The 24,341-nt window shown below is 43.4% G+C and overlaps 1 protein-coding gene across 1 annotated transcript; it reads right to left on the bottom strand.

The window, feature by feature from the left end:
- Positions 1-346: 346 nt before the first annotated feature.
- Positions 347-23,771, bottom strand: CUNH8orf89 (chromosome unknown C8orf89 homolog). The gene is given in 6 exon segments (XM_052717896.1): positions 347-768; positions 2,409-2,445; positions 2,447-2,465; positions 6,358-6,499; positions 8,947-9,113; positions 23,498-23,771. Coding segments are annotated over 5 exon segments (474 nt in total). The 5' UTR covers positions 9,074-9,113; positions 23,498-23,771; the 3' UTR covers positions 347-619.
- Positions 23,772-24,341: the final 570 nt, after the last annotated feature.

Raw genomic sequence — 24,341 nt, 5'->3', positions numbered from 1 at the left:
TACTTCCCTTTAATCTGTTTTCTTTGGTTGTTTGGTTGTTTTGAGACAGAGCCTCACTCTGTAATCCAGACTCAAAAATCCTTTGGCCTGAGCCTCCTGAATGATGGAGTTTCAGATGCATGACACCATCCCTGGATTCTTCTTGAATCTTCTGTGACAACTAGTGAGGTCCATTGGAAAGATAAGTCTCAAAAGCATTTATCAAATTAGATCAAAAGACATATAAATGTGCTTAAAACTTGTACAATATAACTTCTATCATGCATATATTTGCATAATTCAAATGTTTTTTATGGAATTTAGATCAGTGGGCAGAAAACTGAACTAGCACACACAGAGATTTGGGTTCAATACCTAGTACCATCTTTATTTAAAAAGTAAAATCATTCCATTTTAATAATAAAATATCCATTTTCAAGAAAAAAGTAAAATAAAAGATGAAACGCCATGTTCAACAAAATACAAATTATTCCATATATAACATAAAATATTTATTTGCTATTTACATTTCCATTTGTATTATTATATCACATATCAAAAGAGAATGAAAGAAAGAAAAAGAAACACGGCAAATGTGAGCCACGGCCCGGGGAGAAAGCATGGCGTGTCGTGGGACCCATCAGCAGTCTCGGAGATCTCGCTTCTTGCCTCGCTTGGCCTTCTTGTGTGTTTCCTGGCGAATAGTGTCATATTCCAATATGGCCATTCTGGAAAGTCTCTGTAGAAACTGAGAGGGCGCTCCTGTGAAAGGGTCACTGAAGACAGAACCTGTGAGAGAGAAAGTCAGCTCTCACAACTCAATTCAGCATGCACTGTATATGATGAGGGAGTGAGGTTCCTTCCACTGATGCCCATGAAACCCTACCGAGTCTTTGCAGGCACACCTGGAACACCTGGAACTTTCCAGAAAGGCTAATGCCTACTTCTGACACAACTAAAGAATGGAAAACTTTTGAGTATATGGCTCAAGAAACTTTATCACTAATTTTGGTTACCAATTACTTCAAGAAAATGTTAAGAGCCTATTACAGGGCTCAAACACCAGCCAGATGTGTCTATTCTGTCACGTGCCATACGCATTGCCTCAGACACTATACCTCCAAAATCTAACAAGTACAGGGAGGAGGCCAGTAAATGCAGACGCCTGAATTCCGAGAAAGTTCCCTACAATCTTGTAGATGTAATTAAGTTACCTGACTCAGCAGAGGTTTTGATGTCTACTCTCAAAAAACAAATTTCTAATCAAGTATATCAGAAGTGAGAAACTGGGAATGTCTGATTCTAAAGTAGCAAAGGACAGACTCCCCTCCAGATATGGTAGAAATACTCAGCAGTGCTATGGAAAGAAACTGATTTAAGAGTCAGGGGTTTTTTTTGGCGGCGGTGTGGTGGGGGGGGGGGGCGCTAGAGAGATGGCTCAGAGGTTAAGAGTACTGACTGGTCTTCCAGAGGTCCTGAGTTCAATTCCCAGTAACCACAATGGTGGCTCACAACCATCTGTAATGAGATCTAGTGCCCTCTTCTGGCCTGCAGGCATATATGCGGGCAGAACACTGTAAACACTGTATACATAATAAAAAAAATAAATAAAGAGTCAGTTTGGGGCTCTAAACAATTGCAATACAGATAGTTGCTGTAGTGAAATGTGTTCAGTACACAGAAGAAATTAATTTAAAAAAGAATAGAAGATAAGGATAGTGGGGCCTGGAGAGATGGCTCAGCAGTTTAGAGCACTGGCTGCTCTTCCAGAGGACCCAGGTTGATTCCCAGGACATGGGAGCTCACAACTGTCAATAACTCCAGTTCCAGGGGGATCCTCGAATGCCCTCTTCTGGACGCTTAGTGCACTACACACATGGTTCACAGTACTACTACACAGGCAATCAAAGCACCATATACATAAAACAATAGTTGTTTTTTTTAAAAAGATAAGGATAGCATGGAACTTTCTGGGAAGGTGGTAAAGGGTTCAGTACTACATTCACATTTTAGTCTGTGGTAAGGAGCAGGTGTTTCTGAAATAGGGGGGGGGTAGCGTGATTAAGCGTCAAGGCTGCATGCTTCTTGTTGCAGTGTTGAATGACTTTAAAACTCAAAAATTTAAAATAAGGTAGCCAGCTTGAAGGCTACTAAGTGGCCCAGGTGAGCTATGTTTCGAGGCTGGTCTGGGTCCTGAGACGACAGAGCGTGTGTAATGAACCTCAAACCCCCCTAAATTTACAGACTAAGCAAAGCTTAACAGAAGCATTAGCAAGCGAGGCATGCAACCGGGTGCTTTGTAATGGCAGTACTCGGGGGACTGGGGCAGGAGGATAACTGTGAGCTTGAGGCCAGCCTTGGGCTATGCAGGAAAACCCTGTTCAAAAAAGCAGAGGTGTGGGGGAGCAGGCAATGGAACAATGGAGTACCTTTTGACTTCTCCTGAAGGGCTGGCACGGTGCACGGGCTCCTTGGTCTTCTTAATCCTAAAGATTACGGATGGTCATAAAAATGGCATATAGTGACCCACAGGCTGTTGACTTTGAAAGACACAAGAGGCAAATAGCATAGCCTCAGTCACACTGACTGGCTTCTTACGTTTTGTGTGGCTCAGTTTGTTTCTGTGCGGGGACAAGTCCCATACTCCTGCATCTGGTAAGCCCACGATGTGTCCCACTAAAACTCACCTTGTCAAATGATATCACATGGGGACAAAAATCAGTGGCACAGGGAGAGAAACAACTCCACCATCGTTAACCCCAACAGTGGGAATGAACCAACCCAACGGTAGATTTCCTGATACATTTCGCCAGTAGCTAGGCACTGAGTGTAATTCTTCACAGGCGTCTGTGATAACTGTAAGTAGTCAGGACAGCAGCTACACTAATGTGTCTGGATGTGTTAGATGCAGATGCCCGGATCCCATATTTTTGCACTTTTTCTCATCAGTTACCATGATCTGAACTTTTGCTATAATTCTGCACCTAAAGGAATAGACTGGCATAACAAATTACTAGGGGAAATGGGTAAAGAATTGTAAAGATTCCACATTTCATATAACTATGGTAAACTTTAATCTTTCACCTCCTATGATGCTATTGTCAGTTACATTCCTTGGTGTGTTTGTGAGAATCACTGAAAATTTCTGTTCCTCATTAAGAACATTTGAGAAAAGATTAGACATTTACCAGAGTTTTGGAGTCAAATATTCACACATTGGGGGGCCAAAAAGAAGGTAAGAAACTGCACAAAACAAAATAAATGGAGTATTTCCCAAGTATTTGCCAAGATTGTTCTTTCACAGAACGATATGACAACATGCAGAGAGGAATAACACATACAAGGCAACTTGGTGCATCCTCACTGGAGTGGCTGAACTCAAGGCATTTCAATGAAAGGCAAGGAAAACAGCGAACATTTACCATTTGCCTAGAGTTCACAGACACCATGTCACTTAGTCCCCACCACTCCTCTTTATATTATGAAGAACACTAGCCAGACTGTGACGAAATGTACTCAGATTATTCTTCACCAAGAATCAGATTCACAGCTGTCAATGGAAAATGTCAGAAGTGATTTCCTGAACAGCCTGATCACAAACGATAACCAACATCAGCTGAAGTAGGAAAGAAGGTAAAGATTCTCTTTCACTATCTCTATTTCTGCCTTCTCTTTTTGAGATTATTGTCTCATGTAGTTCATGTAACTGTATAACTGAGGATGACTTTGAACTTCTGAATGCCCCTGCCTCTACCTCCTGAGTACTGGGATGGCAGGATGCTCTACCAAAGTTTATGCAGTGCTGGGTATCAACTCAGGACTTCAGGCTTGGTAGGCAAATACTCTACCAACTGTACTAGATCCCCAGCCCCGCCTTTTACATTTTGATTCTAGAAAATCTGTTTCAGAAAAATATTGAAAGTGCTGACAAACGCTATATGTTTCCTTGTGACATTATTTACCAAATCAAAGATGTCACAGGAACTTACAAGTCTAAAGTAGGAAATGGTTGGGTAAACCACAGAGCAATGTATGGACAATAGTGTGGCTAGCAAGTCTATGTAAAGTGAAGATTATATGACATGGTAAGTATCAAGCTCAGCAGTTGGGGGGGTGGGGGGAATCGCTGGGTTTGGATATTTTTTTGTTGTGATTTCTTGTGTTTTGTTTTGTTGAGACAGGGTCTCAGTATGAAACCCTTGTTGGCCTGGAATTCACTTTGTAGACCAGGCTGGACTTGAACTCACAGACACTTGCCTACTTTGGTGATGTGATTAAAGTCTTGTACCATGATGTCCTGGCCAATAATAACTCTTAAAAAGCATAATAAGGGGCTGGATAGCTAAGAGCAAAGAGTGTTCCTCCCCAAACTTACATCAATCTGTGGGTTGCCAACACTTCTGGCCTCTTTGGGCACCTGAACTCATGTGCGCGTGAGTGTGTGTTCCTACAAACAGTCTTTGGGGAAAGGGGCAGAATGAAAAGTACAGAGACACTAAAATCACAACTAAAATAAAATCCATGAAAATGAAGTATAGAAAAATACCCTAGGCTGGGGCAGTGGTGGCACACGCCTTTAATCCCAGCACTTGGGAGGCAGAGCCAGGCAAATCTCTGTGAGTTCGAGGCCAGCCTGGGCTACCAAGTGAGTTTCCAGGAAAAAGCGCAAAGCTACACAGAGAAACCCTGTTTCAGAAAAAAAAAAAAAGAAAGAAAGAAAAGAAAAGAAAGAAAGAAAAACAGAAAAAACACCCTAAATTGTGTTTCTTTTTTGTGTTTCTTTTTTTCTCCAAATTTTCTGTAAACTTGAAAAATTTCCCCATCATCTAGATAGATATCTTCCAGTATTTTTTCAATTTATTTATTTATTTGGATATAAGGTTTCCCCACATGTCTCATCTGTGAGAGAACTCACTAAGTGACTGAGCAAAATTTGGGACTCCCCTGACTCGCCTGAGTTCTAATATTACAGGCATAAGCCAGGGAGACTGGCTGACTTCTCAATAGTATCTTCTAGTTACCTACTTATGTTGCCACAGTTAAGTTTGAGAGTACTTAACAGCAATCTGATCTGGTAAACTTAAGAAAGAAAGCTGAGAGCTGGAGAGATTGGCCCAGCAGTGAAGAGCACTCGCTGTTCTTGTAAGAGGACCTAGATTTGGTTCCCAGCACCAATATGGCAGCTTACAACTGTCTGTAACTCTAATTCCAGGGAATCTGACTTTATCTCCTGGCTTCTTCAGTCATGCATGTAGTACACAGACGTACATGCAGGGGAAACATGCACACATATAAAATAAAAATATTTTTTAAAGAAATAGAGTTAGGTGTGATCCACATGCCTTTAGTCCCAGAACTTGACAGAGTATCAGGGGTTCACAGAATATTCTGCTCCACTGTGAGTTGAAGGCCAGCCTGGGCTACATGAGGCCACGTCTCAAACAAAATAACAAAGCTAAGGCCGGGAATGTGGCTCAGTGGTAGATTGCTAGCCTAGCATTCACAAAGCCCTGGCCTCAATCTCCAGCAGCTCAAAACCAAACAGTACCAGGCATGGTGACACACACCTTTAATCCCAGAACTTGGAAGGTAAAGGCTGGCAGATCTCTGTGAGTTCAAGGCCAGCCTGGTCTACAGAGTGAGTTCCAAGCCAGTCAGGGCTACACAGTGAGACCCCATTTAAAAACAATTGAAAAAAAGAAATCTAAAATCCCAGTCTTGTATGCTGTCTGTGGGTAAATGATTATAGTTTTTTGTAGTAGCAAGGTCATACAAAACTGTGTGCCAGGTATGGTGATTTGTGCCTATAACAAACCAAAAAACCCACCCAGATATATATCTGTATATTGTATACCTCCTTCAAAAAAGTTACAACTCAGATAATGTTTCTTTTCTATAAGACGAGCAAATGAACAAGAGCTAGTCTGTGGTGGCTAATCTCGGTTCTCAGCAACCTTAACTGCGTGTGTGTCTGATCCCCTGGAGATGGAATTACATGAGGCTGTCCATGTAAAGCGCCTAAAGAAGGTACTAAAAGTCAAACTCTAGTCCCCAGAAGAGCAGTGCACACACCTAACCTCTGACCCACCTCTCGAGGCTGGCTTTGTCCCTGCCTTATCCTCCAAGAGTGAAACAGTGAAAGGCGCATGCCTTTAATCCACCACTCAGGGACACAGAGCCAGGCAGATCTCTGTAAGTTTGAGACCAGCCTGGTCTACAGAACTAGTTCCAGGACAGCCAAAGATACAGAGAAACTCTGTCTCGGGGGGGGGGGGGGGGGGGGGGGGGGAAGAACTCTTCTTTGATTAGTATGTCAGAGTTATCTTTACTTACAAATAAATACTCAACCAAGGGAGTCAGATGATTCAGGTCACCTACCTGATTGGAGGGATCTCCGTCTCAGCATGCAGCAGGTGCTTATGAATCTCGAGTGTAGTTGAATTTAAGTTCTTTGGGCAACTTGGCAATTCTGGCAAATACGGCATTTTGAGACATTCTTTGGGCTCTTCTAGACCAAATGCTATGGGGCGTTGTGATAAAAAAAAATCACAATTCTCTTGGTTAAATGCACACTTCTTCTACCACTTACTAAAATGCATAGTATTGCAAAGGAAATCGGGCACAGAGGAAAGAGCAGGAAGCTGCTGCCATTTGCTCTCCCAGGAGAATGACTGTCAAATGCAGCCAGACTGACCACGGGGAGGAGGAGACTTAGAGGGTGGATAAGAATGGGAACAAGGAGAATCAGGCATGTTGCCTCATGCCTGCAATCCCCAGTGCTGGGGAAGCTGAGGCAGGAGGATTGTAAGTTCAAGGCCAGCCTGGGCAATTTAGTGACACTGGGTCTGAAAATAAAAAGCACAAAGGGATTGGAAAGCAGCTCAGTAACAGGGCTTGCCAAGTGTGTGCGAGGCTCTAGGTTCTGCCCCCAGAATCCTATCTGCCCTTCCCCAAAAAAACAAAGATATGAGCAGTAGCAGCAAAAGAAAAGGTGTCCAGCTGCTCCACTGACTCGTCTGTTTCATTTAATTAGAGTCCACAGAATATTTAGATAAAATCACTTTCAATATGTCCTGCTTTTGTGTAAATAACCACAAAGCAGAAATTATATGATCTGAAATCCTACCCTTAGCATCGATTTGAATTGAATTTTCTCTCCACGAAATTCATACCAAATCCATAAAAACCAACACAAAGTGTCCAGATTGCTCCCACTGACTCCACAGGTTTTTTTAATTGTTTTGTTTGGGTTTTAGGGTTGGTTGGTTGGTTGGTTGGTTGGTTGGTTGGTTGGTTTGGTTGGTTGGTTGGTTGGTTGGTTGGTCGGGATTTTAATCGAGACAAGGTCTATGTAGCTCAGGCTGGTTTTGAACTTGCAACAATTTCCCTGCCTCCCAAGAGCTGGAATCACAAGTATGCTCAACTATACTTGGCTTTAGTTGTTTTCTTTTCTTTTTCTTTCTTTTTTTTTTCACGTGGGTGGGAGTGTGGGGGTGTTTGCCTGTGTGGAGGTCCAAGATTTACTTGGGTTCCTTCATCAATCCTTTTCACTTCACGTACTAAGGCAGAACCCAGAAGAACCCAGAGCTGTCAAGTTAAACTAGTTTGTTCTGGTAATTACCACTCTCTTCTCTGGTGTGCTGGATTACAGGAGGGCTGCCATTCCTACGGACCTGTTCATGTGTTCTGGGGACCTGAACAAGTGTTTTACTGGATGAGTTCTTTCCTCATCCCCAAGTTAAGAAATCAAAACACGGCCGGGCGGTGGTGGCGCACGCCTTTAATCCCAGCACTTGGGAGGCAGAGGCAGGCGGATCTTTGTGAGTTCGAGGCCAGCCTGGTCTACAGAGCTAGATCCAGGAAAGGCGCAAAGCTGCACAAAGAAACCCTGTCTGGAAAATCAAAAAAAAAAAAAAAAAAGAAAAAAGAAAGAAAGAAAGAAAAGAAATCAAAACAGGGGCTGGAGAGATGGCCCAGAGGTTTAGAGCACTGGCTGCTCTTCCAGGGAAGAGGGTTCCTTTCCTAGCACCCACATGGCAGCTCACAACTGTCTGTAGCTGCAGTTCCAATGGATCCTACATCCTTTTCTGGCCTCCGCGGGTACCAGCTACCACCTGCTACACAGACATACATGCAGGCAAACACTCATATACATAAAACACAAATAATAAACACATCTTAAAAAGAAATAAAAACGCCGGGCGGTGGTGGCGCACGCCTTTAATCCCAGCACTCGGGAGGCAGAGCCAGGTGGATCTCTGTGAGTTCGAGGCCAGCCTGGACTACCAAGTGAGTTCCAGGAAAGGCGCAAAGCTACACAGAGAAACCCTGTCTCGAAAAACCAAAAAAAAAAAAAAAAAAAGAAATAAAAACAAAGGCATTAAACAGAAAAGGTAGATTAAGAGGCTAAAAGCTTAAAGGTGACAGTGGCGCAAGCCTGAAACCCTAGCACTTGGGAGGTGGCCACAGGTAGATGAGGAATTAAAAGACCAGCCTAGACTACAAGTTCAGGAGTAGCCTGAGGTATGTAAAACCCTGTTAGAAAGAAAAATAGCAGAAAAAAGGTAACTGTTTGAAATCTATAGCTGAACATTGTAGTGCATGCTTATAGCACCAGAACTTGAGATGCAGAAGCAAGAGGATTTCAAAGATTCAAGGTGAGCTCAGACTACGTGGCAAGTCCCAGGCCAGGACAGCATAGAGAGGCTGCCTCAAAACAATTGAAAAATGTAAGTAATAAATAAAACAATTTTAAAACATAAGTAAATAAATAAAATGTGTTTCCATTGCTCACAGAATATTAATCTTAACTTGCTTCCCCTTCCCCTTCCATAAACTTAATATACTAGCCCAATATAAATGTCTAGGAGTTCCATAATGTCTCTTGACTGCTTAAGGGAGAATCGGATGTAAATCCCAGGCATCCCTTCTGTTTCTCCAAGAGAATTACAACTGAAATGAAGTTACCTTTCCTCATCTTCTGGGTTTCCAAAACTGCTTTTCTCCAACTACTCTCAAACAGAAAACAGTTGTCCAAGGAATGTCTACTGACTTTGGAAGCCTCAAATTTGATCTCAGGAGATAGTATTGCCATTTTCTCTTCCTTCAGTAGCCCGGATGAGAAGGACACGCTGCTACTGGGCAGGGGAAGCAAGAACACAGGCATTTCTTGTAAATATCTTTTCTCATATTACCGTGAAGACTAAATATTAACACACATTTACTATAATGTGGAAATATGCATTTTGGGGGGTTTATTTTGCTTATTGAAAGTCTCACTATACAGCACTTGACTAGGTTGGAACTCACTATGTAGACCAGGCTGGCCTTGAACTCACAGAGATATGGCTGCCTCTGCCTTGAAATGCTAGGATTAAAGCTGTGTGCCAACATGCCCAGCATAGTCTTGGGATTTGAAAGCTAGAGAGTTTTAAGAATAAAGTTTGCTATGTTTTAAGCATTTAAATGAATGTTTTCATTTGGTTGGCATTTTGAGACAGGGTCTCAACTTAGGCTAAAGAGAACTCTGCAAGGATGGCCTTGAACTTCCGATCTTCCTGCCTCTGCCTCCCCAGAGCTGGGATAAGAGGAAGATACTACCACTCCCAGTATTTTGATATCCTTGGAACCTCATAAGTGCTTTTGATGTCATAGGATGTGGCCAAAGAGGCGAAGGCCAAAGGAGACCACTCTCTGAGTGACAACCATGAAAATGACCTTAAATGAAGCATGAAGTCACTGACAGTTTCCAAACTCCTCAAAGACGTTCAGTTCTCCAGGCATGTTGGCACACACCTTTAATTCCAGCACCCGGGAAGGAGAGATAAGCCAATCTCTGTGAGTTTGAGGCCAGCCTGGTCCACATGGTCCACATAGGGAGTTTCTGGACAGCTGGATCAACATAGTGAGAGTCTGGCTCAAAAAAAAAAAAAAAAAGACTCTTAGAATCACAATCCAGACTCCATTCTAAGAATTTCCTTTTTATATACAGAGCGAACCGGATAACTTTCAGCTTCCAGCCAGCCTCCTGCTCCCTTTCAACAGCCCAGGAAGTGAGGCAGAGACTTAAGGCTGCTTTCTTCCGGTGGCGGAGGGAAGACAGGGATGCTCAGATGGACTTCCGAACATCTCATACTGGAACGGCCTCCTTGAGGCATTTTATCCTGCTAAAATGTTCTTAAAACTGGATTTTTCGCCGGGCGGTGGTGGCGCACGCCTTTAATCCCAACACTCGGGAGGCAGAGGCAGGCGGGTTTCTGTGAGTTCGAGGCCAGCCTGGTCTCCAAAGCGAGTACCAGGAAAGGCGCAAAGCTACACAGAGAAACCCTGTCTCGAAAAACCAAAAAAAAAAAAAACTGGATTTTTCTAGAACATCCACACACTAAATACATGAAGACCCATTACACTAATCTCTAATCTCTAAATCTATGTTTGACATTTTTTATGATAAAAGTTTGTTTGAAAGTCCACATTTGAGAACCTGGTATTGTGGTGAAAAGCTTTAATCCTAGCACTTGGGAGGCAGAGGCAAGCTGGGAAATTCAAAGCCAGATTGGTCTATATAGCGAGCTCTAGGACAGCCAGGAAAAGAGAGAGAGAGAGAGAGAGAGAGAGAGAGAGAGAGAGAGAGAGAGACTGTCCACACAATGTAAACTGTAATCCCAGGAGTGGAGAGGTAGGAGAATGGGAACCTTAGGGTCATCCTTGGCTGGCTTGAAGCCAGCGTGGGTGGTATAAGACTGTCTCCAAAAAGCTTTTTTTTTTTTTTTTTTAATAAAGAAAGAGAAATAAATTTAAAAATACAAACTGAAAAATAATAATCCAAATTTGCAAATATCTACAACTTCAAGAATGTATTGGTATAATAAAAAACAAAACACTAGCCAGGCATGGTGACATACACCTTTAATCCCTGCACTTGGGAAGCAGAGACAGGTGGGTCTCTGTGAGTTCAAGGCCAACTAGGTCTATTTAGAGAGATCCTATCTCAAAAATAAAAAACAAAACAAACAAACAAAAAAAAACACCCTGCACATTCCACACCACACATGTGGAGGTCAGAGAAATATCTGTGGGAATTGGTTCTTTCCTTCCATTTTGTGGATCTCTGGTATCAAATTTAGGTTATTAGGCACCTTTATCTGCTAAGCTGTTTTACTGGCCCAAACCAAATGCTTTTTCTGATGTTTCTCATAAACACAATCTCTACCAAGGCAGGCAAGCAGAGGAAATAGATTGATGCCCTAGGATCCCCATTTGCTTTGGGGTTATACACATACATCCTCTTGTAATAAGACAGTAACTGACTTCCTTCCCTTGCATATAACTACACACACACACCCTCTCCAAACAATGCATCTAGTGACTTCAGAAGCCACCCCACCCCCAACCCCCACACATACTCCCACCTCAGAAGTTTTCAAATTTGGACAGTTTTGTTCAGGTGTATTCCCAATGTATCTGGTATGAAGACAGAAAGGCCAGTCAGACCTGAACTAGTTTTGGGTGCATGCATAGTAAGGCAAAAACTGTCTTCTAGTAACTTTACAGGAAGGATCCACTATTTACCATCTTATGCTTATGCATAATTGGGTGTGTATATGATTAAAATCAGACGCATTGTGAGGAAGGACATGCCCAATGGAGAAGTCATTACATAATCTACCAATCAAAATAGATAACCATCAAGAAAAGCCCTTCAGTAACCAACTCCTTAAAAGGAAGCTCAGAACAACAGTCAGGGCCTTTGTCACTCATGTTGTACCATGTCAGTCTTGACAGAGTTTACTCCTACAGCTTACACTGCTGCTTTGCTCTGAAGAACGTCATCTCACTTTTGAAAATATGTCTGAGCTCTTATGTTCCATTCTTGGATAAGAGGCCAAGAACTTGGAATCACCTGACCCAGGCTTAATATGATGGTCTTTATTCATCCATTTCCTGCAAATGACATCATTTCATCTTCTGTACATCTGGCTAACATTCCAATGGGCCACATTTCCTTTATTCATTCAGCCACTGCTAGGCTCCCAGGCTGATTCAGTAACCTGGCTGAATGCATAGTGCCATAATCAGCAGAGCATTGCAGGTATCTTTAGTGTATGATGGCTTTGATTCCTTCAGTTATACGCCAGGTATGGGTGAATAGGGGGAGCAAATGCATCCCTGTATGAGTGAGCATTCATGACATGAGCACAGCCATGTCAAGGACCCTAATACCTCCGACCTATGGGAATGGCAAGGCCTTCCCCAGATCCCTGTCTGGATGCTGACCATGTGTGCCGCAGAATGCTTCTTCATCCTGGATGACTGAAGCCTGAGACCACTTCCCTGCAGAGACCTCCTACTGAGATCAGCTAATCTACCCATTCAGCTGTAAATACCAGTAGCTGCTGATTTGTCTCACATAGCCCACCCCATCCCAGTCCTGTCTGTAGTTTCTTCATTCACTGTTACCCCAGTAAGGTCAATCATCCCAGAGCTGTGCCGATCATGGAAGGTAGATACTGTAGTAGTTCTATTTTAAGTTTATTGAAAAATTCCTGGCAAACCTGTTGGATTTCTGCTGTACTATAATATCTTGCTTTTCACCTCTATCAGTTTATATCTTCTCTCTTTCTTTTGGCTAGCTTGTCTAAGGGTTTGTCAGTCTTGTTAGCCCACTCGCAGAACCAGCTCCCTGTCTTACTGGTTCTTTGTATTGTACTCCTGGCCTCCACTGCACTGAGTTCAACTCTGGATCTGTATTCCTCCTTTCATTCTACTGGTTTGGGGTTGTTCTTGTTTTTCTAAGACCCTGAGATGCATCATCAAGCTATCTGAGAACTCTGTCTTTTTAATGTAGGCTCTCAAGCTGTACATTTCTCAGAACTGCCTTTGCTGCATCTCACACGCTCTGGTAGAATGTGTCTACATTTTAAATTTTAATCTAGTAGCTTTTACATTTTTCTCCTTATGTCTTCAATGACCTGCTCACTCTCCAGAAAGGTATTGCTATCTACACGTGTGTTTATGTGGTTTCTGTAGTACAGATTGCTGTTGATTCCTAACTTCATTTCTTTATGATCTGATAAGGTGCCAGGAATTATTTCAAATGTTTTAAATTTCTTTCTTTCTTTTCTTTTTAAGACTATTTATTTATTATGTATACAGCATGTATGACTGCAGGCCAGAAGAGGGCACCAGATCTCATTACAGGTGGTTGTGAGCCACCATGTGGTTGCTGGGAATTGAACTCAGGACCTCTGGAAGAGCAGCCAGTGCTCTTAACCTCTGAGCCATCTCTCCAGCCCCCTTAAATTTCTTAAGACTTGCTTTGTGGCCTAAAAATAACTATTTCAGAGATATATTTTTGAGGAAATTTCCATAAAATATGTGAAAAAATGTGTATGTTGCAGTTTTTGGATGAAGCTTCATAGAGTCTGTTAGCGCCATTCATTTATCATCTATAATTTATAATAATCTATAATCTATCATATAGTTCATCTCTGCAGTTCCTTCAGTGATTCACCTCCCCATGGGGTGTTTCTGGGCCACCAACATATTGGTAAGAATAGGGTATTAAAGTCACTCACTATAACTATACTGGGGCCTCCATGTCTCTTTATGTCCAATAATTTTTGCTTGATTGTGATGTTCTAGTTTTCTGTTTGTTTTGTTTTATAAAATTGGTTACATCAACATTTGGTGCATACATATTTTCACTCATTATATCCTCCTGATGATTTCCCTGTAGTACGATGAAGTGGTCTTGTTTCTTCTAATTTTGCCTTGAAATCTGCTTTATTAAATATGAACACAGTTCATTTTGCTTCCTTCCAGATTCCAATTGCTTGGAGTATTATTTTCCATTCCTTCAGCCTGTGTGTGTGTGTGTGTGTGTGTGTGTGTGTGTGGTGTGTTTCTTACAAGAACAAACAGTTGAAAGTTGTTTTTCAATCTAATTAGCCAATCTATATCTTTTTTTAAAGATTTATTTATTTATTATATATGAGTGTGTAGTAGAATATTTTAAGGTGTGTTACTTTTGTTCCTATTTCATTTGTTTAACTCTGTGAAGCTGTGTTATTGTGCCTGTGTAAAACACCTGATAGTCTAATAAAGAACTAGCCAACAGCAAGGCAGGAGAAAGTATAGGTGGGGCTGGCAGGCAGAGAGAATATATAGAGGGAGAAATCTGGGAGGAGAGATCTAGCAGCCAGAGAAGGAGGACACCAGGGGTCAGCTACCCAGCTATACAACCAGCAACACACAGAGTAAGAGTAAGATTTACAGAAGTAAAAGAGTAGGAAAAGCCCAGAGGCTAAAGATAGATGGGCTAATTTAAAGCTAAGAAAAGCTGGCTAGAAACTAAGCCAAGCTAAGGCTGGGCATTCATAATTAAGAATAAGCCTCCGTGTGTGATTTATTTGAAAGCTGGGTGGCAGCCCCCCCCAAAAAAGAGCAAAACCCTCCAACAATATGAGTGCTTTATCTGCATGTATGACTTTATGCCAGAAGAGGACATCAGATCCCACTACAGATGGTAGTGTAGAGACCCACAGAGGCTTCCTAGTGAGACCTTACTCAGGGTCAGAGAATCTGAGCTTGCTTTACCTAGCAGGGTTAAGTAAGGAGACTTGGCCACAGGCGTGTTTACCAGGTGTTTGAAAGAGTCTATACTTGGCTATACCGTGTGCTTTGATCTTGCAAGGGGGAGGTCTTTTGCCTCTCCCCTTGGCATATTATAAAAAGCCCTTTTGCATAAAGCTCTGGGTGACTGGGTATTGATCCAGGGCCCTCCTGAAGCTATCTTGGGTCTCTGTCTTTCTCCTTGCTGTCTAGGTCTATCTTTCTAACTAATTTTCTAATTCCTCTCTCCTCCACCCAAGAACCCTTCAAAAGGTGGGAGCAGGTTGGAGCTGGACTCTCACAGACTCCCACAGTTGTGAGATACCATATGGGTGCTGGGAATTAACTAGGGTCCTTTGGAAGAACAGCCGGTGTTCTTAAATGCTGAGCAATCTCTCCATCCAGAAGTCTGTATCTTTTAATTAGAGATATAAAACCATTTACACTTAAGGTTATAATATAGAAGTGTGTCCTAGTTCCTATAATTTTTATCTTTCTAATGTTTGATGCCCTTCATTTTTTATTGCTTATCTGTTTTTCTACTGGGATTTATTCTTTCCTGTGCATTCACACTTATAGTTCTCTTCTGAAATGGAACTACAGGAAGTTATGAGCCACCCAACAAAGGTTCTGGGAAGGTAACTTGAGTCCTCTGGAAGAGCAGTGAACACTTAGTGCTGAGCCATCTCTCCAGCCTTTGCTTTTTATTTGGGGGCAGGGTTAAGTTGCTCAGGCTGGTCTTGAACTCACTCTGTAGGCAGATAGGCCTCGAGCCCATGATTTTCCTACTCCAGGTTCTCAATTACTACAGATTCTTTTTCTTTATTCTTGTTTGAATCATTTAACTCATGAACTTTATCCTCAAGCCCCCAAATTCTCCCTTCTTGATTTCCTCTATTGGTGAAGCTTTCCACTGAGTTGTTTTAATTTTGACTTACTCAGCTTTTCTTTCTTTTTTTTTTTTAAGGTGTATTTATGTATTATGTATATAGCATTCTGCCAGCATGTATGCCTACATGCCAGAAGAGGGCACCAGATCTCATTATAGATGGTTGTGAGCCACCACGTGGTTGCTGGGAATTGAACTCAGGACCTCTGCAAGAGCAGCCAGTGCTCTTAACCTCTGAGCTATCTCTCCAGCCCTTACTCAGTTTTTCATTTCTAAAAACCTGTTTGTTTTCTTTTCAAAAATCTATTTGTATTGAACTTCTTGTTTATATCCTATATTATTTTCCTTAATTAGTTCAGGTCCCCCTCCACTTGGAATTCATTGATGTTTTAATTTTTTACATTTTTCATTCGTGTGTGTGTGTGTGTGTGTGTGTGTGTGTGTGTGTGTGTGTGCATATGGAACATGTGTGGAGATCAGAGGATGATTTGCAGGGATCAGTTCTCTCCAGGAATCAAACTCATGTTGTCAGACTTGGCAGCGAGCACCATTACTGCTGAGCCTTATCTCCAGCCTCCACTGGTCTTTTAAACAGTCATTCGGAGGTTTTTAATCCAGCATTTCATCCATTTCAATAACTTTGGAGCCAATTTCTAGAGAATTATGAATTTTCAGAGGAGTCATCTTGCCTGTTTTTTTTCATGTTTCTTGTATTTCCATGTTGGATGGATATATTTCCATTTTTATGGGGTAACCTTTTTAGGAAGAGATTTCCTTTGGTGAGATATCCTACGATGTGAGAATGTTGAAGTGGTGAATATATTTCCTAATGGATTTAATAGTATAATTTCCTGTTCATGTATTGGTTAAGGACTAGTGTATTTTCAAACAGTACATACTATTTAGAAAGCTGAGGGTCCTGCTTTCTCTGAGGTTCCAGAGGAGTGGATCCAGAAGATGTAAACACTGGAATACACGGGGCCCTCCTCCTTCAATTACAGCTCTATCTTGGTAAGAATGTGTGTTCTGAGGATGTGGGTTCAGTCTGTGCTGTGGTCCTTATAGAAGCAGGGTCCATAGACTTTTCAGTTTTCTCTGCCATTGCCAACACTGAGGAGCAGGTCTTCAGCACAACTGTGATCGCTAAAGCAACAACCCTCCATCTTACGCTAGGCATCCATCTCGGTACCCACTGGCTGTCTCTGGCTCCAGTCCCGGAAGATAGATTCCCAGGGACTCTGACTTAGTGACCACCCACTCAGAAATGTACGGTGAAGACCATCTCCTGGTTATGTTGTGACTGACTGCTTCCTGGCTTCTGTAACCTGCTTGTGCAGACATTCAGGTTGCCCAATCTTGGCAGAGCAAAACAACTCTTTTTTCTTTTTTCTTTTTCTTTTTTCCCAAAACAACTCTTAGCTTGCTTGTGCAGATACTCAAGGTCTTCTTGTGGGTTTTGCCTTTAAAAATCCTTCCCTCGACGGGCGGTGGTGGCACACGCCTTTAATCCCAGCACCTGGGAGGCAGAGGCAGAAGGATCTCTATGAGTTCAAGGCCAGCCTGGTCTACAGAGTGAGTTCCAGGACAGGCACCAAAACTACACAGAGAAACCCTGTCTTGAAAAAAAAATCCTTCCCCCAGGGTAGAGAGATGGCTCAGCAGTTAAGAGCACCGGCTGCTCTCCCAGAGGTCCTGAGTTCAATTCCCAGCAACCACAGGGTGGCTCACAACCATCTGTAATGAGATCTGGTGTCCTCTTCTGGCCTGCAGGCATATAAGCAGGCAGAACAGTGTATACATAATAAATAAATCTTGAAATTAAAAAAACAATCCTTCCCCCACCCCCATTCTCCCAGCAATCTTAAATTTATCTCAGAGACGGTTCTCCTGCTAGGAGAAATCAGTAAATCCTTTAATCATGATTAGATTAAATCTACGGCTTTTTTCCCAGGGGTTGGGAACTCCATAATACACACACACACACACACACACACACACACACACACCTCACACATACTCACACACACTCACACACACCACGATTACTTAGAGCCTGGTCCCTGGCTTGGGATTTTTATCATTTCTATTCTTTGAGTTTATGTATTTGCTTAAGTTTGAGCCAAGGAAGGTTATGTGCAGAGCAACACGTACTGACTCTCGGCTGGGCTGGGTGTGGACCCTCAGCAGCACAAACACAACATCCACACAGCACTCTCCAAACACTGTGGGAAGGAGAAAACCAAAACAGTAACAGCACATAACAGTGAGCCAGACACAGAAATACAGTAATGACCAAGCACCAACTACAGCACCCACAACTCTAAGAACCACAGCAACTGAAAAATGGTGGAGAAGTAGTGTAAACCAAAGGATTAGCATAACGATTACATTTTGTTATGATAAAAGGTTGTTAGAGGGAAGGGGCTGGGGAGATGGCCCAGCGGTTAAGAGCACTGACTGTTCTTCCAGAGGACCCGGGTTCAATTCCCAGCAACCACATGGCAGCTCACAACTGTCTGTAACTTCAGTCTTAGGGTACTAAAACACCAATGTACACAAAATAAGTAAGTTATTTAAAAAACAAAGAGAGTGAGAAAAGCAAAAATTTTAATCAAAACATAAAAATAGGGGAAAAGTGGAAGTGAAAGGCTTGATCTTGTTGAGGGATGGAGGAAAGAGAGACAGAGGAGAGGCGATTTCAGCAGGAGAGGAAGAGAAGGGTAACGGGAGAATAAAAAGAAAAATACTTGCACTTATATGGAATACACACACACACACACACACACACACACACACACACACACACACACACACACACACACACTCCAGTTAACCAGTCAGCACATACAAAAAGCGAACACACCCCGAGGTTAAAAAAACCGGAATGGTCATGCAGGGAAGGACAGTTGTTCACTCTGCCAGTCCGCACTTCTTCCCACCTCTTCTTCGACTTTGAGCTCCTAGGAAAGAAGCATGCTGGGGGACAGACATGCTTCTCTTTTTTCAGGATCTGCTTGCTGGGACCTTCTCAAGATGGCTCCCACTGCAGCGCCCCCTTGCGCTCTGAGAAGCCTTGCACTTCTCCAGCGGCCGCACACAGGGCAGCAAGACACCCTCTTTATGCTGACTCCTGTGTGTGCCAACTCCTCAGCACATCTCCCCGTTGCCTCTCTGTTGCTACTCTCAGGAGTGTTGCTGGGCCCAGAGGGGCTCAGAACTGCTGCTGTACACAAATATGCCATTAACTGCATTTGCGTGTCTCCTGATTGTGGTTAATTTCTTTACATCACTTGTAACTTTTCAAGCGTGACTTGGAGAGGCGCTGCCTCCAGGAGTCAACTGTTGCTTAAGCAATGGATACTTTGCTAAACAGAGAAGTTTCCCACTGACCGCTGCCTGGCCTGGGGTTTCAGAGTTACAGGCACAATCAAGCAATCTTCTTGGGCTGCAGTCTCTAACTATGTAGCAGTGGGAATTCTGGCCCCAGGGCTGAGCTGGTCTAGCTTAGAAGCTCCACCCCTCAGCAGCTCACTTTCTTAGCATGGCTCAGATAGATGGCAAGTTTTCTAGCAGCTTTCACAGGTCAATGGCAGTTTGCAGTTTGTCTTCTCATGGCACTTAGGAAACTCTTTGTCAAAGAGGGATATGCTAGTATGAATTTAGTCTCACATGCTCTTCCTTCCCACGTGACGTCAGGGTTCAGTGATGAGATCGGTGCCCCTTTCCCTGAAATTAACTTCTGTAGCCATTAACTATAGATGAATGAATAAAGCAGAGGAAGTCAGTGTGACTTCCAAGATTAAGTCATAAAAATACAATACAATTGCCGCCTGGATCACTGAGGAAACACTCGTGAAACTTAACCACCACTTGTGTGCTAGCTGGATTTAGATAACAGTGAAGTGCTACTTAAGGCACTTAAGGCAGAGCCTGGGTTCTAAAAACTGGAAGAAAGCTGCCTGTTGATAAATACACCTGCCTTGGGATTGTTACAATGTGAGCAAGAACAACTTCTATTTATAAAAGTAAACAGCATATTGGGATCTGTATGTCACCATAGCTGGAAAACTGCTAAAACAAGTGATTTTCTTTTTCTTTCCTTTGTTTGTTTTGGGGTTTTTTTTGGGGTGGTGGTGGCTTTTTTTAGAGACTGGGTTTCTCTGTGTTGTTTTGGTGCCTGTCCTGAATCTTACTCTGTAGATCAGGCTGGCCTTGAACTCACAGAGATCTGCCTGGCTTTGCCTCCCCAGTGTTGGGATTAAAGGTGTGTGCCATTGCTGCCCGGCCCTTTTCGTTTCTTTCTTTCTTTCTTTCTGTTTTTTTTTTTTTTTTTTTATACAAGATCTGTCTTACTATGTCACCCAGGATTGCAGAAAAATTCACACACCTCCTACCCAGCCTCTCCAGTCCTGGGATTACAGGTGTGCATTGCTACCCTGCTAGGAAGCTACTAAAACAGTCTAGTGAGAATGTAATTGACAATGGACTGAATACTGACATTCTGACCGGGAAGAGGGAGTTAAAGGTGACTGTGGCTGTTAACTGGGCACAAGAACCTGACCAATACAGAGTCCAAAGAGACTGAGCTGGAGTGGAGGTTGACAGGTGATGAGAAACACTGTTTTACAGAAAACAAGTACAGAAGGGTATCCAGCGGACATACACAACCTGGAACCACTCAGTAGAAACTGGGGGTAACTGGTTTGGAGACAAAAGGTTAAAAACTATCTATTTACAGATGAGAAGTAAGGCGTCACTAAAGTTGGCAGAGGAGATTTGAGAGAGAGAAGAAAGTCGGAATAGTTTTTAAGATATATGTGGGGTACGAAGACAAAGAAAAGGAGGAGGAGTGATTAGAGAGACAGACAACCCAGAGCATCATGGAGACAAGGGGCCATATCTGAGTGGACAGGAGTTAGTGTGGAGAAAGACATAATACGTACGCCTCCAACTACCCAATTGCCCTGGTATGCCCCCCATACCAGGCCTAGGTTTTAAGGCTCCACTTGATGGGACCAAATAGGTCTGAGGTTTAGGCCTGAGGAAGAAGTTGCTGGAGATGGACGGGTTCTTAGGGATGGACCTATGCCTGTCTTCAGCTCTCTGCCTTCTGCCTCAGGCTCAGGAGAAATTGACTGAAGCTAACCAAAAGTTGGGCTTGCTGCGTGAGTCACTGGAACAAGGCTTTGAAGCCTATAAAACCCAGCATTAGAGTAAAGTGAACCCGGCTTTTAGTCTCCACTTTGCCTTCTGATAGTTACAAACTCATAGGGTCATGCCTCTGCCTCTCATAAGGGGACAAAGACTGAATTTCTAAAACACCTTTGAGCATCAGGCAGTAACATGTAATAAGCACTCTGCGAACAGAAACTATGATTTTAGTTATTTTTAAATAATAATAAGTATTTTTCCCTCACCACAGCCTGCTGATACAAAGGTAAACCTGCATGATGGTACAGTTATAATTGGGAGGTAATAGGAAGAGGATCAGTTCAAGCGACATAGTGAGTTCAAGGCTAGCCTGGATGACATGATACTGTCACACACACACACACACACACACAAAGAAAGAAAATGCAAATCAATACAACCTTTTTAAAAGCAAAATTCTGTCAAAAATTTTAATGTACATACATCTGACTCAGTAGTTCTGTTTCTTTACTCCCTCCCCCCACCATGTATGTGGCAGAGAGTGGGGAGGTCACATATGCCACAGCATGCATGTGGAGGCCAGAGGACTGCCCTGTGGAGTTGGTCCTCTCTTTCCTCTGTGAGTTTGGACATCAGGACATCAAGGTTGTGCTGGAAATGTCTTCACTTGCTGAGCCATTTCCCAGTCCCCACCCGACCCGTAGAAAAATGTTCACTGTTGTGTGTAGCATGAATCTTCTTTTTTAAAGATGTATTTATTTATTTTGTATACAGTATGTATGACTACAGGTCAGAAGACGGCACCAGATCTCATTACAGGTGATTGTGAGCCATGTGGTTGCTGGGAATTGAACTCAGGACCTCCGGAAGAACACTCAGTGCTCTTAACCTCTGAGCCATCTCTCCAGCCCCCTGTAGCAAAAATCTTAAGAGGTCTTATTAATAAAAAACAAACCTGGAGCCAGGTATTGAGGTGATCGCTGGAAGATCAGAGAAGCAGAACAAGCCACAGCTATCTCACCTGGCCAATTCCTCAACTGATCCCGTTTCTTCAGACTGGAAGCCTCTGAGTCCTCATCCAGAATGAATCTCAGCTGAACTGTGCTGCTCAAAAGCCTAAAAGCTTAACCAGCTCTAGTTCCTGGTTCTCACACCTTAAATACCTTTCTGCCATCACTTCCTGGGATTAAAGGCATGAGTCACCATGCCTGGCTGTTTCCAGTGTGGCCTTGAACTCAGACGGATCTCTGCCTCTCGAATGCTAGGATTAAAGGCGTGTGCTACCACTGCCTAACCCCTATGTTTAATATTATGGCTGTTCTGTTCTTAGACTCCAGATAAGTTTATTAGGGTGTACAGTATTTTGGGGAACACAATATCACCACAGTTGTGTTGTTTGTAAAAAGGGAAAAATGGGAACCATTCTCAATTGGGATTGTATAGGTTCTACCATCCATGGCCAAAACCAAAGTTAAAACGGTGGAAGACAGAAGAACACTAAATGTATTAAAAAGTAAAGGAAGTGGTAGCAAATAAGGAAAACTTTGGGTCCTTCTCACATCTCTGCTGAGTCAACAAGAAGCCCTAATATGCCATAATGTAATTTCAAAATCACAGATAACTTTTTAAAAAGGCAACAACAAAAGTCTTATGAAACATTCTTGTTATAGAATATTATTTTAAGGTGTTACTTTTGTTTGTGCTGTGGAACATTTGCTTTAATGATGCAAAGATGTGTTGCCTTTTTTTATGTTGCATTTGTTTAACTCGGTGAAGCTGTGTTAATTTGCCTGCCTAAAACACTGGATGGTCTAATAAAGAACTGAATGGCTAATAGTGAGGCAGGAGAAAGGAAAGGCAGGGCTGGCAGGCAGAGAGAATATGAGGAGAAATCTGGAAAGAGAAAAAAGGAAATAAAGAAAAAAGAGGATGCCAGGGGCCAGCCACCCAGTCAGCCATGGAGTAAGAGTGAAAAGTAAGATTTACAGAAGTAAGAGAAAGGGAAAAGCCCAGAGGCAAAAGTTTGGTGGGATAATTAAAGAAAAGTTGGCTAGAAACTAAACCAAACTAAGGCCAGACATTTATAATTAAGAATAAGTCTCCGTGTGTTATTTATTGGGAGCTGGGTGGTAGGCCCCACCAAAAGGCAAAAACAACCAACAACATGTTGGTGTACCAACATGGGGCTAAAGTAAAAGAAAACCCAACGTTATTCTAACAGTTAATTAACAGGGACTACACATGCACACGTGCATATAATCCAAGACCTGGGGTTCTTTTGCTTCTCCGAGCACAATGGCCTAAGACCATTTGTTTGCCAAGTTGTTTGCATTTGTCCCTATGGTTTCTCTGACGTTTATGATTCCAAAAAGGCTGGACAACCAATGTGGGCAACCAGTACATAAAACAGTCTACCTGCCCAGCACAATTATTTCCTAGTATCTTCAGATTCTAGTGAAAATAAAAAAATACACCCACAAATATGAGCACATCGGAAATTATACAAGACAGGGCTGGCAACGTAGGGAGTTCTGGTCCATTTAGTTGAGACTATGCAGGAGAAAGGGGGACACATCTCTGCTCCCAACCTTAGGTTTAAGCTCTGGAAGAAGTGGAGGGCAAGCCTGGAAGGGTGTGTCCAGTATTAAGAATACTCAGGGTTTCTTCCTCACTTCCTGCCATCTTACTCCACAAGTGGAGCATGCTTGGTCAGGTCCCCATGCCCAAGCCATCCTGCCGAAGTGCCTCGAGAGCAGCTTTGGAGTGGCCCACGTGGCTCTCTAGGAGACGTTCAGTTAGTTTCTCCTTAGAGGGAAGGAGCCCTTCCTGCCTCCAGCCTGGAGCCCCGACTCGACTCCCTGAACTCACCGTCCCCGCAGCTGCACCGAGGAGATGGGCTTCTTCAGGTGCCGGACCCAAGGCACCAAAGTGTGCTGCTCGGCCAGCGGGGGCAGCGGGCAGCGTGGGAGCCAGCGGCGGCCTGGCTCGGACCCGAGCCCTCGGCCCAGGCCAGCGGTGTCGCGGGACTGTCCGCCGCGGCGGGGCGGGGCGGCCCGCAGCCTGCTCGCACTGGCACCACTCTCCGGGCGAGCATGCTCAGCGGCCGGCAGCCCGGCGACGCTCGGAGCGCGGCCGCCGCTCGGCACGGCCCGGTCCTGCCGGAGCCAGCGAGCGCTTGCAGCCGTGGCCCCGCCTGCCCGGTGCGCCGTTGGTTGCTAGGCGCCGGTAGCCTGGGGCCGCCCCACTGAGCTCGGCGGGTACAGCAGCTAAAGGACCTAGCGACAGGGTACCGGGCCAGGGTGGATGCTGGGATGGCTAGGAGAGCAGGAAAAGGACATGGCGTCAGGGTACCAAGCCAGGGTGGATGCCCGGATGGTTAGGAGACCGTTTACACTGTTGCTGCCTCTGGGTCACTGCTGAGTGGAGAGCTATGCCGTCTAACACTCTTCCTAGGGTAGGAGAGAGAATGGACCGTTGGATAAAGTGGGGAGTTTGGCTTCTTAGGCCGCTGGCACATCGGCTGATATCAGCCTCATTTTTCAGATTCAGAGTAACTAGACTCTTTCAAGTATTTTGTGAAAAGGGTGTCCTTTCCCTACCTTGGAAATCTAGCACCTGCACCTACTCAGTAAGATTTCAATGTCTCACTGCTCAACACACAGGATAACAGTCCTCAGGTCCTCTGGTTAAGAAAGCTAACTCAAATTAGACC

The sequence above is a fragment of the Peromyscus californicus genome, unplaced genomic scaffold (genome assembly GCF_007827085.1).
Source record: "Peromyscus californicus insignis strain IS unplaced genomic scaffold, ASM782708v3 Scaffold_5__1_contigs__length_169319896, whole genome shotgun sequence".
Taxonomy (NCBI): domain Eukaryota; kingdom Metazoa; phylum Chordata; class Mammalia; order Rodentia; family Cricetidae; genus Peromyscus; species Peromyscus californicus.
The sequence above is the reverse complement of the archived record's forward strand: the minus strand, read 5'-3'. Positions and strand labels throughout refer to the sequence as shown.